The 18,461-nt window shown below is 45.0% G+C and overlaps 1 protein-coding gene across 2 annotated transcripts; it reads left to right on the top strand.

Moving 5' to 3' along the window:
- The first annotated feature begins 261 nt into the window (after positions 1-261).
- Positions 262-18,460, top strand: nyap2b (neuronal tyrosine-phosphorylated phosphoinositide-3-kinase adaptor 2b). Of its 2 annotated transcripts, none has more exons than XM_085803826.1 (7): positions 262-967; positions 3,453-3,654; positions 7,591-7,910; positions 10,758-11,831; positions 14,781-16,142; positions 16,232-16,335; positions 16,740-18,460. In XM_085803826.1, exons 2-7 carry the CDS (start codon positions 3,476-3,478, stop codon positions 17,025-17,027), a joined length of 3,327 nt encoding a protein of 1,108 aa, XP_085659952.1. In that variant the 5' UTR covers positions 262-967; positions 3,453-3,475; the 3' UTR covers positions 17,028-18,460. The 2 variants fall into 2 exon arrangements, with proteins under 2 accessions (XP_085659952.1, XP_085659951.1); XM_085803825.1 differs by having other exon boundaries at positions 734-967; positions 10,755-11,831.
- Position 18,461: the final 1 nt, after the last annotated feature.

Raw genomic sequence — 18,461 nt, forward strand, 5'->3', positions numbered from 1 at the left:
GCAGAGCAGACACACGAGACAAAACATAAAAAATGACTAATTGGAGAAAGAGGCTAGGGTATGAGTATGAATGAGGATGAGTGGAGAAGCACACAGCAAGAGAAATAGCAGTCCAGGAATAGGAAGGGGAGAGAGAGAGAGAGAGAGAGAGAGAGAGAGAGAGAGAGAGATGATGACGCTGTAGTGGAAGGTGGCTACAGTAGGCAGTGGGCGTGTTCTTCTTGTTGTGATCTATAGTTGGGAAGCCCGGTGTCATCTGCTTAAGCACAGACCGACTACACCGACCTGTGTGGCTGAGCAGGACAGAGGGAGCCGACTAGGGAATGCCACACCGGGGGAAGCGCACTCTGCTCTGCCTGGGTCTCGACCTCCAGGGCACTGTGAATAAGGATTCCTTTTAACCTGTGCGACACTCTGAGACATTCTGTGCAGCTGGACGTCTTAAAGCAGAAGGAAAGACTTTTCTGGGGGAAACGAAGCTTTAGAAAGACTGCGAGTGTTTGGTCTGCAACTGCAAAGGGGGAGTTCTGATGTGAGAGTGTGTTAGTGTGTATTTGTGTCATGCTTGCGGTTGCGGGTGCGGTCTGTTGCTACGCTGCGTCTTCCTTCCGTCTGTAGAATGTGCAGATGTGCGGAGCAGTGAAGCTGGCACCTGGCTTGGAGTTTGACAACATCTGGACTGGAGGGGTCGCATCTCCCTTTTCTGCCCAGGGGGAGGAGGGAGCCTTGGGCTGGGCACCCAATGGCCCAGCTCCCCTCTAGCACCAGCCTCATCCTGGGTCACAGGGACTCCTTGTAGAAAGCCAAGTCATTTGGGGCCATACAATGGATGGAGGTCTATGTGGATTTAAGTGGAATAGTGCACTGGTGCTCCAGCATAGGTCAGAGTTCACTAGCGTGCACTGGACTCATCAGGGGACGACAGAAGAGAAGTTGGTCTACAAACCAGCAGGGACACAGCCCCATTGTAAGTATGCTCATACATAACAATGACCCACAAACCCAGAAAAACTATGCAAGCAAAAGCTACACACGCCGCCCGTAATGTTTGGAAAAGTTTTTTCTATTGTGAAGTCTACATAAAAACCACAAAATCAGATCTGCCAAGTGTGGCACCTGTGTGTGCCTGGGTTTACAGGTTAATCTTTACTTGGTCCACTGCACTGCACTGCACCGATTGTGTGTGCATGCACGAGTGCCCACACATGTTGTCACCAGACTACTGGCCTTGCAATCTTTTTGACATTTGTGTCTCTAGAATAACCATGCTGCCCCTCTCATGGGACACAGTTGCCTGGAAACAGAAACAGTGTGCCACTATCATTTACTTTTAAAGCAAAGTGCACCTCTGTGTTCCAACTGTTGCAGCCCATGTCAACTGGGGCAAAGGCAGGCAGGAGGAGATGGGACAGGGGGAAAAAAAGACAAAAATGCATTAGGTAAAGAGAAGGAGCAATGAAAAGGAAGCTCTGTGGGAGAAAAATTGTTTGCTGAATAGGCATGTTTTACAAAGATGAGTAAATAACAAAAGCAGTTTACATTGATGAGTTACGGGAGGAAAATCAAATGAGAAAGGCTTGGTTGGTAGAAACAGTGTGATAAACAAGCTGATTCCAGTGCAGAGTGCTGCTGCAGGCTTACAGGGATTAGGCAGGCAAGCTTAATTCAGCTCAAACACTGTTTGAACTATGCCTTCCCTTTGCTGCACCCCTAACACATCTAACTGCTACACCTCATTTCTCCCCAGAAACCAAGATTTATTTTCTTTGTACAGCCTCAGATCTCTGACTGTGGCTGTGCATCGGTGATAAGACCTGATAATCAGGAGGTAAAAAAAAAAAAAGATATCAACACCACTTGACACCAGGATTCTGTGCCCTAGTTTGAGCTTTTTTTTTTTGAGATTGTGATTCTGTCTGTTGGTCCTTATCAGTCCTCTCCTCATGCTTGTAAAAGCCTCTGCTAAGGAGTGTTGAGGATGCGTCTTAGGGAGTGGAACTGGCAGATAAACCCACTGACCTCGGCCCCGTGCTGGACTTATTGATAGACAGACATGAGGTAGAGGGATGCTGAGGATGGCCAGACAATGGCCGCTCTCTCTCTCTCTTGCCCTGCAATCTCCATCTGGCTGCCCTCCAAGCCCTCCCCTCGCTGCCCTTGCCTGCCTACACACACATAACGCACACAAACATACATACAGTTATCACAATCCCCCTCCCCCCTCCCTGCACACTCACACTCAGTGCTTCCCTCACACGTAAACAAGCATGAGTCTTAGGCTGATCTGAAAACATTGACCTACATAAAAGCATTCACTATTTTCTTCTCTTCCATCACTGGCCTATCCAAAGTCACACCAGGCGGTTGCACGCTCGATATACTATGCTCCATGCAGTTACTCAGGTTTACAGGCAAATGCATATTATACACGCATGCACAGAGAATAACATCATTAACTGCTTCATGCAAGGTGTGCATCTCAAGTGGCTGCAAACAATGCTATTTTAAACTGATTCCCATTAAGAGGGAATGAATCACAGAATGATTGCACCGATGTGGATGTTTCATTGAAGATGTTTTTCCCTCACAGCAGCGTCCATGCTCTTTCTCATGACATGTGATGTCGTCTGCAAAAGTATTTTTACAGAATCAAAGGCAGCAAGAAACACTCAAACTCACGAGGAGATTATTTTTAGATCTAAAACATAAAATGATGATGATGTCTGCATATGCAAAACCATGCATCGCAGCCTAGTAAGATTGCTTCATTTCATCTGTGCGGTTTGTCCCAGGAGTGCTATATTTTCACATCTGAGCCCAACACGTATTACAACTGCAGAAGATGAAAGCCCCTCTCCAGTTTTTAAAGCTAGTAATTTTTCGGCCAGAAAGTGTGCAAACACAACTGAGAGAGTGAGCAGCCAGCCACTACGGCTCCACGGACAAAAAAGAAAACTGAAGGTTGTGACTTACTGTTAGCTTAACAACGAGTGCCGTCACTATTGCATATTTACATGTGCATGTGAGCTTTTGTGTATGTGTTTTTGTGCATAATGAACGATGAAAAAGATGTTGCAACCCCCCAGAGAAAATGGTTATCTTGTAGTTGCAGGCATGATGCAATTCTCACCACCAACATGCACCTTCCATAGGCCACAAACTCCACAGCAACAGTTCCTTAAAAACTACAGAAAACATCACATAAAATCAACGTGTGACATTGCTGTAGCACTGACGCAGTCTTGCTCCACCAGTTTTTTTTTTCTCTCACCAAGGCTGACCTTGAAATATAAAGGTTGAAAGAATAATAACTGACACATTTATTCTTGCTTTGCATTCAAAACATACCGATATACAATCCTAGTACACATCGCTAGTACTATATTGTGACTATTGTGACTCTTTTGCACAAGTAATTATGGCTGACTATGTCTCCTATATTTCCTCAACAGAATGCTGTGGAAAGGCTTGAAGAATGATGAGCTCCAAAGAGGAGGAAACTCTCCGCTTTTTCCAGTATGTTGAGGAGAATGGGCTGAGAGCCTACAACGGCCTGGTAGCTCAGAACTTTGACCACGCCAGGAATGAGAAAAATAGGGCATTCCTGCAGGAAAAAAACGAGAAGAAGAGAAAACAGGAGGAAGCCATAAGAAGGTAAAGAAAAAAAAGAGAAAATAACAGTCTCCTTAACAAGGGTTTTGAACACAGATATCTTGTTGTAAAATCTATAGTCAGGATACTGCTGGACTTCCTGGTGATTTATGAAGTACATTCACAAGTCTCACTACAGCACATGAATGGGATTCTGCTCTGCAAGGATGTCACTGGGTACATTTTAGGGAGAGGTTGTAAAGAATTGGGACAAGTGGCCAGAGGGTCCCTGTGGCAATGGCACGTTGCCATATTTTAGAGTTTGCCAGTGTGGACTGGTGCACCCCACGATCTTTAGAGGATAATTAATTTTTCACTTTTAGACTTATTTGGGACTTGTCCTTGCATGGAGGTCATTGCTGCTCCATTTTTGAGATGAAGAGCTTGTAGAATTAAAAAAGGAGGCAGATTGGCTTTGACGGAAAGTGTGTTAGGATGTGAGGGTGGGAATTAGACATTGTGCAATGCCGTGGTGATTACAGAACAACAAAAATACACCATTTGTTGGAAGAAAACTCCACAGCTGATTAGAAAGTTGTATCGTCGTCAAGGAGACTTTAAGAAAATGCATTTTTTTCTAATCGACCTCATCGGATACTAGTCACATGTGCCGCTGGATCCTGTTTTGTATGTTGTGTTGAGCAAGCAGCTACAGCGCACAGCAACACCACTATGTGGCGTCCCGAAACTTCAGCGAATGGCCATGCACTCACAACGTGACTAGCACGTGGATACGGCGTGCTTGTGTTGTGGGGTAGAATAGTGAGCGCTCTGAGTCACCCAGTCACTGGGGATGATAACGGGACATTGCAAAAGGGTTGTAAAGTGCTATTGACATCCGTATGACTTCATTATACCCAAAAATGGAGAGCAGAGACACTTTTTGACAATTTTTTGGATTTGTTTATCTATTTTTTTGGCATATTTTAGTAGTTAAAGACTGATTTGAATTTTGCTCTAAGAGCAGTGTACATGAGTTATACATTTGTTTTGCTGGTTGCTTCTGTGATGTGACCGATGGTATATCTGCCAAGAGACATGTAGCACGTGGTCTTCATTTGAAATTTTAATCCCCATTTGTAGAATTATCAGGAGAATATGGATGCATATTATTTAAAAAACTAAAAACAGCAAATACGCTTTTAGAGAAATAACTACTTTAGTCAGACATGTAATCTAATGCTTCAGCAGGGCAAACATCAGCTCGCAGTGCAAAGGCTTAGGCAAATGTGGTCCAGTGTTGTCATGTGTTCATTTGTCTGTCTGACATGGTACAATGTATTTTAGCAGCTGTCGGGAGTTTTAGTTGTACATCAGATGATTACATTGATGTGGTTTTGGGGGCTGAGCGTTTATATGTGGCCAGATGTGCTTCATCTTAGCTGATTTATTCAGGGACACTTTGAACCCTGTCACGTTTCTGTCACAGGGTCATGCGATTTAAAAGGAGCTGCTTTTTTGCTGCTGCCGTGATTGTATTTTTGTGTGTGTCGCGCACCACTTGCAAAGCTGACAAAACCACTCAGAAATCTACCCTGGACTCTGTTATAACTTGCCACAGTAAAATTTCCTAATGTTCTTTTGTTATTATCAGCCCAATGCAGTCCTGTACTGTAAATTGCTGAATGGGACAGGGCGATGCCTGAGGAAAGTGACATCTACTGTCCCGCTATCCTTCCACCGGCTTTCAGCTGTTGCCAAAGCTAAAATATTAATACACAGTCACTGGAGGAAGAGTCTAAAAAATAACTGGAATTTTCATGAGGCATATAAGTAGGTCAATGAGACGACCCATTTTTACAGTAACTGACTGACAGTGAGACAGAGTGTGAGGATTCTTGTGAGCATGCTTGCAATCGCATTTGCATGTGCGTAAAGAAGCACATGCATACTTGTGTACATGTGCGTGCATGGACATGAACAGAAGGGAAATAGAATACATTAGGGAAGGAAAGAACAAATGGCCCATGTGACTGCACGAGGGAGGAAGAGCTTGCTAGAGCAATTGTATTTAAGAGTGGGGGGGAAAATAAGAAAAAAAAAACCTGTTAGAGAGAGAGATTAAGTGTGAGCTCAGTTGCAGGAGATGTGTTCTGCCTGGTGACAGCTGGAACAGCCATAGGCCAATCAGATCAGTGCGTTAGGTTTGAGTGAGGCGGGCCTTCCTGCCTGCTGCTATCACACTCTGGGTTTTTCTTTTATTGTATTTCATCAGAAGTTATTCACACAGCATGGACACACACGGATGCTCAACATTTACCTAAGTGCAAGTGTATTCATGAACACACATATACCACACACACACACACACACACACACACACACACACACACACACACACACACACACACACACACACTAAATTTACGTATATTTACATATGCATGCAAATTCCAAACGGCTGCTTTGGTCTTTCTTTCCCCCTTCGTGCAGACGTGCACACACACTCACACATCATTTCCCAACCTCTTTTTCTCTCCAAGATTTACCTCAGTGTTTTGCTTGTTTCTGTGATGTTTTTTTTCCTCCCTTTTTTTTTCCTTGTCACATGGTGTCACAGTGAGAGACCCAGAGCTGCCCGACGACAAGTCAACTCCAACTGGTCCAAGTGCACCTGTGGTCTGTCCTCTAGCCAATCACTGGGCAAATATCCTATAAATAACCCAGTCACTACTACTCCAGTCACACCCACCCACCCATACTCACAAACCATGTGTAAGGGTGTGCATGCACACAATCACAGCAGATGCACACCCAAAACATATGATGGGTGAGAGATGTGCTGCTGACACCTGTGGCTCAGTGTTCATCATTCTTTCTTTGGTCAAACACGTTCCCCCCTAAACATGCATGATCACTATTTTTACATGGAAATATGCATTTCTGCCAATTTTGCATTACTACTGCAGCAACTTTGTGTTTACATCCTTCCTTCATTTAAAATAACATTAGCAATGCGGCTCCACAGGTAGCTGCAGGTGCCTTTGTCTTGTCGAGCCTCTGTCATCTGTAAACAAATTGTGATGTGCACGTGCACTTTATTATTGTTGTGTGTGACGGCAGCTGGTTTTGTGTCTGGTTTCTATGGGTACCCTGTTGCTAGGCAAAGTTAAGCCTCTGACCAATGAACCCACCCCACCAAGCACCTTCTGTTCAGCAGCTGGCCGGGAGGGAGTCAGAGTCAGCAAAGTCCCACATTGAGGGGTCACACACACACACACACACACACACACACACACACACACACACACACACACACACACACACACACACACACACACACACACACACACACACACACACACAAACACATGTGCACATACTCACACAAGATAGAGATCTTTGAAGCCACACATGCAAATTCATCTATTTGTTTAAACATTCAAATCACTGACGTTAGCGTAATTGTGTCTCTGATATGAGAATAAATAAATAAATACACTGCAGAGATCAACTCTGCATACATTGCAAATTTTGTCATGTCTTTTGTACAAACCATTTCCCCAAACACTGTCAGATCTTGAGCTCATTTACACTGCAAATACACACACGTGCAAACACACAGACCTCCTTTCCCCCCATTACCACACTACACTCAGACATCATTAACGCTCCATTCAGGCCAATCATCCATTTATAGGGATTGATTGTGTACAGGCTGGGGGACTTCCATGGTGTCAGTCAGTGTGTTGTTGTGTGAGCAGCATTGGTCATGTCCAGGGTTAAACTCAAATCAATGCCTTGCCCTGAAGAGGACCCTGTACATGAACACACACAAATGCTTTACGTACGCTTTACGAGAGCATTGCTGACTGTGTCTCAGGGTATATGCACTATTTTTGCCTCATCCACACATTTAACTGTAAAATGTCTAATTCTTTTAGCTTGAAATTCCTGCTCCTTACATCCTTCCTCTGCACCTTCTCTCTTCTGTTGTAGGACGGGTGAAGACATAGCAACTGAAGGCAAGCACTTACGTATGGGCTCCATTACCATGCCAGACCCCCAGGAGCACATGCCCATGCCCCACCCGCACGCCCTTGCCTGTGGGCAGGGCTTCTCCATACGCTCCCAGTCCCTCCACTCCGTCGGCGGCGGGAACGGTGGCGGCGGAGGAGGAGAGGAGGAAGTGGGAAGCCCGACCTCAAGGAAGCAGCCCCCACCCAAGCCCAGGAGGGACCCGGCCACCAAGCTCAGCATGTCGTCTGAGGCGGTGGACCACAGTCCCATGTCCACCTGCCGTGGGGAGAGATGTGACGGTGAGTGGTGGTGGCACTTCACACCAAACTGCTCCGCTAAATATAGCTATATGCTCTCTGCAGTGCCCTCCTCAACACTGTTTCTCCTACAATGACATGACATCTATCTATTCACTGCATACTTCAATTAAGTACCATATCGATTTAGAAATAATGATGAGCTTGAAGTACAATGGGGTTAAACCACGGTTATATCATTATAAGTGCACTAATGCAACAGCTTCTACTACTGGGAGTAACACTCTAAGCTGAACCTTCATATATCAGAGGACTGTGCTGGATGTGGAGCAGTAAGTTGTCAAAGCTGTTTTTGTGGCACATAAAGAAATTAGACTGTTCTATAAACTTGTTTAAAATTGACTCAGTTTTATATTTCTAAAAGTCAAATCACAAAAAAAAAGGCAAGCAATTTCTATCCCAGTTAAAAGTTGCATGGCCAACATTTAGAGATGCATTGATCGAGATCCAGAAGATGCAGCCTGCAGCAATGAAGCAAAACAACACAATATGCTTGGCCATGGATGAAAGACCGGGCATAATAAAAGTAAATCAACTCAGTGTATGAAATGCTTTGATGGATAATAGAAAGATTGACTGAGCTAATGGAATGTTTCCCTTAACAAGCCACAGATACAATAACTTCTGGAGCAGATGCAAAATGTGCCCTTCCTTCACTGAAAAACAAAACAAAAACAAAAACCCATCCCAGCACATGTTGTGCAGAACATAAAATAATAAGCAGTGCAAAATTAAACAGATATTATAATAAAAGTCTAGGTGGCAGGTGGCTGTGGGAGCAGAGAGATTTAGAGGTTGCAGGAAGCTTTGACTCCATTTCAGTTTGGATGCTTCGCTGCCAACGTGATGTTGAGGGAGTCGCCCAGCCTGGCTCAGATTGGTGGGGATCTCTCTATGTGCACACAGATCTTCCTGGGCACCACGGCAACCATCCCACAGAAACAAGACCCCCTGCAGCCTAGCCAATCACAGCATCAGTGAACAGCTTGGGCCAATGGGGCTCCAGAGGTGCTGGAGTCTGAGGCTGCGGAGCCAATCAGAGCCAGAGTGTGGGGGTGTCCCTGGCTGAGGGGAGGGTTGCGTGCTCTGTAGCTGGCGCTGTAGCGGGAAGGGGAGGAGCTTGTCAAAGTAGAATTCATTCAGGAGGAGCGATTGACCTAGATTCTTTTTCCCCAGGAGGAGAGGGAGGGAGAGGGGGGTTGCGGGTAAACACATCCGCTACAGGGGGAGGGGGAGAAGAGGGAGGAATAGAGAGAGGAGAAGAGACAGGGAGGAAGAGATGTTTGGAGGGATGGATTCATCATCAGGGCTGAAACTGTTCTCAAGATCCACCATGCAAACCTGTTAGTGTAGTAATCTATCTGGGAGTTACCGAAAAGAGGCACAGGTACATTGTTGTGTGCACATTACTGTACATGCATACACACATGCATGCATATACAGTACTGTATGCATGAAAAGAAAGGAAGAGAGAGTAGACAAGACTATGAGTATCATATTGTTCCAAATAAGCACATACTCATACATGTTGAACCACATCTTCTATTAACACCCTGGTGTTGGTGGTAATGAAAAGAAAACGTGGAAACAAAAGGCCCGTTTCATAGTCGGTTCAAATTAGCATCACTGACATCAGCATCAGCACTGGGTGAATGCATAGCATGCAAAATACCAGCGCAAAGCAACATGAGATGTTCTTGACTTTGAATTCATTGTTCATGTGCGTCACTTATATAAAGACTCCCAATCTATCTGTCCATCCGCCGTCTCTCTAAATTTCAGGATCATATATACGTAGTCCCCAAAGCCACACTCACTCAATACGTGACAGGAAATATGGAAGTCAGACACCTACTCAGTTAGACTTTCTGGAACAACTTCATAGGTTGTGAGACTGTGGTGTATAAAATGTGTGTATGCTTGTCCCAATTTCCCTCGGCAAATGTGTAGGCATGTGCTGTGTGTGTGTGTGTGTGTGTGTGTGTGCATGCAGGCCTGCGTGCATGTAGTGATGGTGGTGAGTCATAAAGTTACGGGAAGAGTGCGTGTGTCTGGGCCATCTGGCATCTGAATTATTAAAGGTGTAAAATCTGCAGTTTGAAGATTTCAGACATAGTCTGGCTCTTAACTACACTTATCTCCCCCTGCCCATAGGAGAAAGGGACACTCCTATCCAAACATCCCAATGCCTGACCTAGAAATACTCTGTGAGCCACCCAGTAGTATAGAGCATGTCCACTCACTGTGTGTGTGTGTGTAAAACTAGCGTTAGGGCCGTACTGTACGGTAGTATCTGGTCTACGTGAGCACTGTACTGGAGCCTCACTGCACCACATCTAAAGCGATTCACACTGCAATGCTACGTCACCACTATCAGAAAGAAGCTTCCACAGTGTGTGTGACCCAGATACTATACTCACATACTGCTCCACTGCTGTATATGTGACCTAGAAACATGCATATGCCTCAACTATTCCCACATATCTGACTCAAGATATTGCTCTCAGCTACTCACGTTGACCTACATTTGACCCACAGCAACAGCAATAGGCTTTATATAAATGCTAGTGATTCACTTAATGATGAATTATAAATGATTCAGGAAATACACTTTTGTTAAATCAATCCAGTTCTGCTTTGTGACATCAGAAACGTTCCACATCAGAGCCCACTGTAAGTCAGAGCGACAAACTATTAAATGTAATAAACTGATGAATGAATCGCAAAACTAATCATGTAAAGTATACTTGTCTTTAATAGATAGTTTTTCTCATGAATATGAAATTCTTCTGTGGATTGGTATTGAGACTTTTTTCTGTCCCTCAGCAGCTCAAGGATGCAGTGAGGACTGTAGGAGGGTGCCGCCACCCAAACCCAAGAGGAACCCCAACACGCAGCTGAGCGTCTCCTTTGACGAGTCCTACATCAAGAGTCACGCGGGCAGCGGGGTATGCCTGCCCAGACCCCTCCACCACGTCACCTCCCCCTCTGAACGCAACCCGTCGCCGCCGCAGAGCGACGAGAGCCCCACGGACGACTGCGAAGATGAACCCGTCTACATAGAGATGGGAGGGATCGACGTTGGAGCGCGAGAGCCCCTGAAGAGCGAGGACGAGGAGCCGGGAGAGTCTGTGTACGAGGAGATGAAGTACCCTGCTCTGGATGACATGGAGTACCGTACTGACCCGGTGGGATGCCGCTCCGCGTGCCCCACGCCGGCGCCCTACGACCCCGAGCCTCTCAGTCGCTGCTCCACGCCTCGCAACATTCCCCTCTGTGACATTCCCGCACCCTTTCCCAATTTACTCACGCACCGGCCTCCGCTGTTAGTGTTCCCACCGGCGCCAGCCCAGTGTTCACCAAACTCAGACGAGTCCCCCCTCACCCCTCTAGATGTAACCAAATTGCCCATGCTGGAGAACCAGTCCTACAGCAAGTCCCCGACGTCCTCCACCGAGCCGCCCTCCTCCGCGCACCTCCGCCGGGAGCTGACCGCCACCCCGACCCTCACCGTCTCCGGGCGCTCCTCCGCACCCCCTCTACCTTGCACCCTCTACAAATCCTCCTCCTCATCCTCCTATCAGCGCAGCCACTCCGCTTGCCCGTCGCCCGTCAGCATGGGCCGCTGTCTCACCCCTCTGAGCCTCATGCGCACGCCTCCCTTCGACGCCAACATGCCGTTCCCCGGGGGTCTGCCGCGGAGCGCCTCCGCCACCCCTCACGGTAAGGGCTCGCCACCTCAAGACGGCGTGGGTCGGCTCCACGGCTCCATGCAGAACGTGTCGACAGGTCGCTCGCGGACGCCCACCAGCCCCCTGGACGAGCTAACCAACCTGTTCACCACAGGCAGGAACATGCTGAAGAAAAACGCCAGTGGCAGAAAGTCTAAAGAGCCCGGAGAGAGTGAGTCATTTCACACATCCGTCGTATTATTTTGCTTTGTAGTAAAACCAAAAGAGACACAGACGTGTGTCCTCGTATTCACTTATTTATGCCTCAGATTCCAGATTGTAAACATCTTACAACTGCATCTCTTTGTAAATATTTTACTCCCTACATCCTGATTTCATTAGAGAGACATGGTGAAGAGCGTTAACAAAAAGCAGCCCCTCAGTTCCCTTCTCAGTCATTGAGTAATTTAGATTTATTATGGGTTAACAAGTTTAACCCTGCAAAATTAGGAGCCTGTGCACAGAATACATGACTTTTACAGTACCGTGTTTTTGCTGCTCTCTACAACCTACCATCTATTTAATCTAGGCCCCCGTGAGCCAAGTCTGATACAGATCGTATGATTTAATCTGAGGGGATTAGCGACTAAAACGGACAGCAGGTCCCTCAAACCTACTCATGGCATTAGGCCATCAGGCAGCATTACTTTTAAATATGTAAACATCATGTTTAAATACAGATAACCATGCCACACTCAGGAGACTGCCAAAATCAATGCAGCTGGGAAAGAAAGCATTATCTGCTCATGACAATACAAGGTGCACACATTGCTTCAAGTTTACAAAAAAGGATCTAAAAACGGTTAATCACTCATGATCGTATTTTCTGTCACATGGTGGCTTTGGTGCCAGCAGCATTATCAGTCCGTCGCAAATTAACATTCTCATGCTCATGCATTATGCAGTCATTATTTTTGTGTTAAAATGTCCATGTTAATCTTGAATATTTTGAAATCCAATGCCCTTAATATGAATGAATAAAAAAATTATGACTGTAGGCATTAAATCAAACCAAATAAGCAAGATAGTATTTTATAAATGCATGAAGGATATTTCAGTTAATGCAGAGACATGTCATGCATGCATTTGGATCACTAATAAATATATACTATACAGTATATTCTGCATCTAATGATGTGGAGTGAGGTTTGACATGAAGTTTAACTCTACTGTTGACATAGTGACATCACGTATACCTCAATAATATGCCCCTCTTCAGAGCTGAGCTGTGTAATCTAAATGGATTTTTTTTTTTTAAAGAGAGAAAGATTTATTTAAGTGCATTTTATACATGAATCATAAAAGAACTACAAAGGAGTCCACACATCCGTCCTTACTCCACGCTCTTAGCAACTACAACATAGCAACAGTGGAAGGAGGAGAAATCCCTGTTTCTTATTTGCAGATTCCCTCCCCATGGGTAATCCAGCCAATCACAGCTCAGGGCATGCCGGTCTTCAACAGAGCAATGAGCTCCTGATGTGAGGATAGCTGTGGCTCTGAACTAAAATCTTCACCTGATCAGAGGGTTTCAGATTCTCGTTTCTGTCCAATCAGCACATACTCCACTCATGATTAAGCCAATCAGGAGGCTCAGGCAGCTGTGCAGCAGGGGGTAGTGGAAGCAGAGACAATTTATGATTTCTTGCTATTTTGACTTCACTGATGTCTCGCAGTTTGTGCATGCGTATCAGTTGGACTATATTTAATGCACTGTCTTAATTAAATCTGTTGAATTAGTAATTTATATTAAGTGATTGTTAGATAGTCAAGTGTTATACTAGAATGGTCACATGTCAGGAATTCCCAGGGATATCTCACTAATGAGCCCTTTGACAGTATTTAGTTTTTTAGTCCCATATGGTTTATCAGCACTTATCTTTTCCATCAAGAGTGGGCTGTGCTGGCAGGCCTTTTTACATTATTTATTTTTAACACCTGTGTCACACGGGGCTCCAGCACTGACAGGTTGCGCGTGTTGCTCTGTGACTGGCTACAAGCCCACACGGTGTAATGAGAACACACAAACCCAACACAGTGAATTGGAGGTTCAGTTTTTTTTTCTTCTTTCCTGTTCTGAGGCGATAGAGACAGCAACAGCTAGCCTGACCCACTTACCAGGCAGTTAATCGCCATACGCATACGCACACACACGCATGCGTCCACACACACACACACACACTTAAAAAGCCATGTATGACACATGTGGGCATGACAGGGAATGCTTGTGTATGGTACTATATGTTCAAGCCCATATAGAAACCGTACACAGGCACAGCCTATGTGGAAATCAATCATGCAGATACATTTTTCACTTGTGCAGTCATGATCTATAATGTCTTTATTGTTCAATCAGTGACATACATACATACATCCCTTCTAGCATTTGCTACACACACAAGCTGTAACATAATGTGCTGTATGCAGAATGCATACTGGGCTGAAGAGGACAACCCCATGTGGTTTCTGCAAAAAGAATGCTGAAAAAAATGTAAACATGAAATCAATTAAGGGAAGTGGTAATTTAAAAATGATTTGTGTATATTATGTAGGTTTTATGGTAAAACTGTAAAGTGACAAATATACAATATGAACTACAGGTTTTAATTGATTTAATGGAATTCAAAAAACCTAATGATAGTGTGTATCATTGATAATTATTACATACTAACAACGTCGTTCAATTAAATTACTTCAATTACTTCAGTTAAATTAATTCTGATGTCTGAGCCCACATTGACTCATCTAGCCAGTGGTTTACTGTAGCTGCTCCAGTGGGTGTTGAGTGACACCTAGAGGAGATTTGATGTTAATGCAGAAACTTGTATTAGAAAAACAGACACACACACACACAGACACACAGGCACACAGACACACACACACACACAGACACACACACACACACCCCAAAACACTTTTTTCTGATAAACCCTAAAGATGACGTTTTATGTTCTGTAACAGTTTATTCATTTCACTACATTATTGGGATTAAATTAAATTACTAATTATTAGTTATTGGGCAGTACTGTTGATGCAATAGAGAGAGGGGAATCATTTGTGTCCATCTTGTGTCACTCATTTGGGTTTGTCTTCTGATTTCTTTTGTCCTGTTCTTTCACAGCCGAGTCCAAAAGCAAGTCTCACAGCGAGTCAAAGCGTGAAGGCAAGGAACGCCACAGTCACAGCCACAGCAAGGAGTCCAAGCGGGACTCCAAGGAGCGCCACAGCAAAGACTCATCTCACAGGAGAGACAGAGACAAAGACAGAGACAGAGACAGAGACAAAGATAAAGAAAGAGACCGAGACAGAGACCGAGAAAGAGAACGAGACAGAGACAGAGAAAGAGACAGAGACAGAGACAGAGGGAGCAGCAATGTGGAGCAACTTCCCCATAGACGCAACAGTAAAGACCGCACCTGTAGTGGTGTAGAAGCACCGCCTGTTCGTAGGGACAGCAGGGACCAGGGCGGCAGCAGTGTAGAGCCCATCCCTGTGAGGCGGGACTCCAAAGACAGGGGCTGCAGCTCCTTAGAACCCATCTCTTTGATAAGAAGAGACTCAAAGGACAGAGGGATCAGCAATGGCGACTTGATGCCGAGGAGAGACAGCAAAGACAGGAGCGGGGGACACGGAGTGGAGTCTCTGCTGAGACAGGACAGCAAAGACAGAGAGAGACTCCTAGATCAGCCGCCCGAGCTGTTACCAAGACAAGACAGCAAGGAGAGGGCAAGAAACGGTGTAGATTCTAGACATGAAAGCAGAGAGAGACTGCTGGATCAACCACCTGAGCTCTTACCCCGACAAGATAGTAAAGAGAGAGCTAGGAACGGTGTGGACTCAAAGCATGAAAGTAGAGACAGGCCACCTGAGCTTTTACCCCGACAGGAAAGCAAAGACAGAGCTAGAACTGCAGCAGAATATAGGCATGACAGCAAGGACCATCGTCCTGATTTGTTACCCCGGCAGGATAGCAAAGATAGAGTTAGGAGTGACATTGAACACAGGCATGAAGGTAGAATTGACCAGCCACCTGAGATCCTGCCCCGACAAGAAACATCCAGGGGCAGCAACAGTAAGGACAAAGTTGGCTACAGCTCTGAGTCCAAGCATGAGGGGAGAGAGAGGAGCAGCCACAACGGAGATCTTCCTCCTCCTCTTCTACCCAGGCAGGACAGCAAGGATCTGAGCAAAACTGGCCTGGAGGTGAGAAGGGACAGCAAGGACAGGAGTCTGAACGGCACTGAGCAGCATAAGAACGGCAAGAGCCCCACTGCGATGGAGTACAGGTGCGATAACAAAGAGAGAGGACACCGATCGGACGGCACGCCTCGGCGAGATAACAGAGCAAATTACAGCGTGGACCAATCGAAAGCACAAGAGAGGAACGGCAGCACAGTGTCGGGACAGCATTCATCCACAACCACGCCTACTCACCACGGGAGATCATCTGGCAGTCCGCCGTTGACCGTGGGAATAGGAAATGGTGAGGGTTAGCACCTCAAATTCAGAATCTAACGCTGATCATCAAACTGTCATATGTTTTAACATTGACATGTGATTTTTTCTTCGTAGATCTGAAAGCCGCACCGAAGTATGGCCGCTCACCTTCTATGCCTGCGAACCCTTCACCGATGGGCACTCCACAGAGGAGAGCGGCAGAGACTCATCAAAGTCAGGTAAACACATTTGGTTGTTTTTCTGTACTGTACAATTTCAGCCTGTAATAATAGGTCATGAAGACTTACTTTATCAGTCACCTTCTTAAATGTAGAATATACACAAATATACACAATTAATTGTGCTTTAACACAACACTAAATTTTGAGATTTTGTTCTCAATTTCATTTGACATTCCTGTAATCTTCTAATAAGAATAAAAAGGGTCTGGGCCATGTGATGTCAGGTCCTTATTTGCACCAATCCCCATTAAGCTTATTTTGATTCAAAATATCTGATTTGTTAGGTCTGTTTTTTTCTCTTATTGATTGTTGCCTGTTTAGTCTTATTAAATATATTTAATGTCATAGCTTTGAGGTCAAGTTGTGTTCACGTAACTTAGAGCACTGACTCTGTCTCTCAGATGCCCCAGATGCCCTGGATATGTGGCGACACCACTATGCTCGAGCAGATCGAGAGGAAACGCACCCTGTGCATGGAAATCCGCTCCAGGCAGCATCCGCACCTGCAGAGAACTCTGGAGAGGCCTCCTCCTCCGGACAGGAACGAGGACAGGCACCAGGAGAGGAGTCAGTGCAAGCAAGAAAGTGCATCTGTCCTCCCAAGCTGGGGGAAAAGCAGCGGGGCCAAAAAGATCCGTCCTCCCCCTTACCCCACACAGACAACCGTATTCTGGGACACAGCCATCTGACAGTAACAACACACTTACACCTGCCTGCCACACAACCCCGAATTACCCACTCCCTCTCTCCTCTGGCTCGTGCTGATTTCCTCCCTGCGACATCAGGGGGCGCCCGGACGGCCGATCAGAGCACCAGGGGGAAGGATACTTGCTGATGTCAAAGGACAATGGTGGTTACCATAGCAATATTTCTGCTTGTTCAGGTTGTCATGTTTTCTTATCATCACTGGTGATATTTGATATTTTTCTATTTCCTGTAACTGGATTCTTGTAATATAATTAGTAGAATAGATATTTGATGAATAGATATTTTTTAAATGAGATGGGGATTAAAAAGCAGCTTAAATTATGTATAGTAGATGTAGATGCAATCTAATGTTTGTTTTTAAGTTATTTTTGTTTTAGTTATTTTACATTTGAAAGCATAATCTATCAATACTTGTACTGTAGTAGCATAATTTTCTTATGCCCAACTCTTTTTGTGCTTAAAGCACTAAAGTGAATGGACTATTCAATTCTGTCTATATATACTTTACATTTTCACTGTTGTATTGTAAGTTGAGGAGTCATGTCAACGTGCTTTAGATTCCAGCGCCCTCCATGCCTGGTCCACTATGTTGTAGAATGTACAACAATTGGTCCTAGAACAGAGACAGGAAATCTTGTGTGCTTCAGTTTGTATATTACAGTAAGAAGCTGTGTGGTCACTACGTCAAAGCCTTTTGAATCGGTTGAATCGTTCTATAGGTAAACCTGTTGGCTGGCATGTTGTAGATGACAGAGAAGGTGTGAGATGTTTCTGCTGTATTCTAAGATACGCTATGAGGGTGGGATGGGAAGGTAGTAAATTAGAACATGCATTATAAAAACAGTATAATATCCAAAACCAGCCAAAGCCTGTAAAAGCGAGATATGGGTGTGGTTGCACTTGGGGATGTTTGGTTATTTGAAAATGGGGTTGGTGGCAATAGCTGGCGAGTACCAGCGTCCTTACTTTGCCATGCACACTGCGAGCACCATGACACAGTGTAAATACTTGATGCCAACGACCAGCCCGTACAATCAACACCTGAGCTTTTAGAACATTTCTTAATTTTACTGCAGATTATAATAGCCATATGCACTTGCTTAAGAAATAACTTTCAAGATTATGCTTATATATATATATTTTTGAAAATGTTAGGAGTAGCGAGCTGTGCCATGTACGTTTTAATTTGTTGGCTGGGAGGTAAAGCCTCAGGAGTCTGGCTGTGTGTGACATACAGTCATCTATGATTGGTTGTCTCTGACAATATTTCCAATTCAATTGGCTGGCAACCAGTTCAGAGATCAAATCGTTAAAGGACCTATCACATGGCAACAGCTCTACCCAGTTAAAAGGACAGGGGTTGCACAAGGGCCTACAAATACGAGGCTTTGTTAAAGAGAAAAAAGGAAAAAAAC

Source organism: Trachurus japonicus, chromosome 17 (assembly GCF_045865225.1).
Source record: "Trachurus japonicus isolate A0001 chromosome 17, Traja_1.0".
NCBI lineage: Eukaryota > Metazoa > Chordata > Actinopteri > Carangiformes > Carangidae > Trachurus > Trachurus japonicus.

Bases quoted from the DNA above. Each gene is read 5' to 3' on its own strand.
- nyap2b (XM_085803825.1), top strand. From the start codon at position 3,476: ATGATGAGCTCCAAAGAGGAGGAAACTCTCCGCTTTTTCCAGTATGTT. The intron at 11,832-14,780 runs GTGAGTCATTTC...GTTCTTTCACAG, and splicing joins GTCTAAAGAGCCCGGAGAGA to CCGAGTCCAAAAGCAAGTCT. The intron at 16,143-16,231 runs GTGAGGGTTAGC...TTTTCTTCGTAG, and splicing joins GACCGTGGGAATAGGAAATG to ATCTGAAAGCCGCACCGAAG.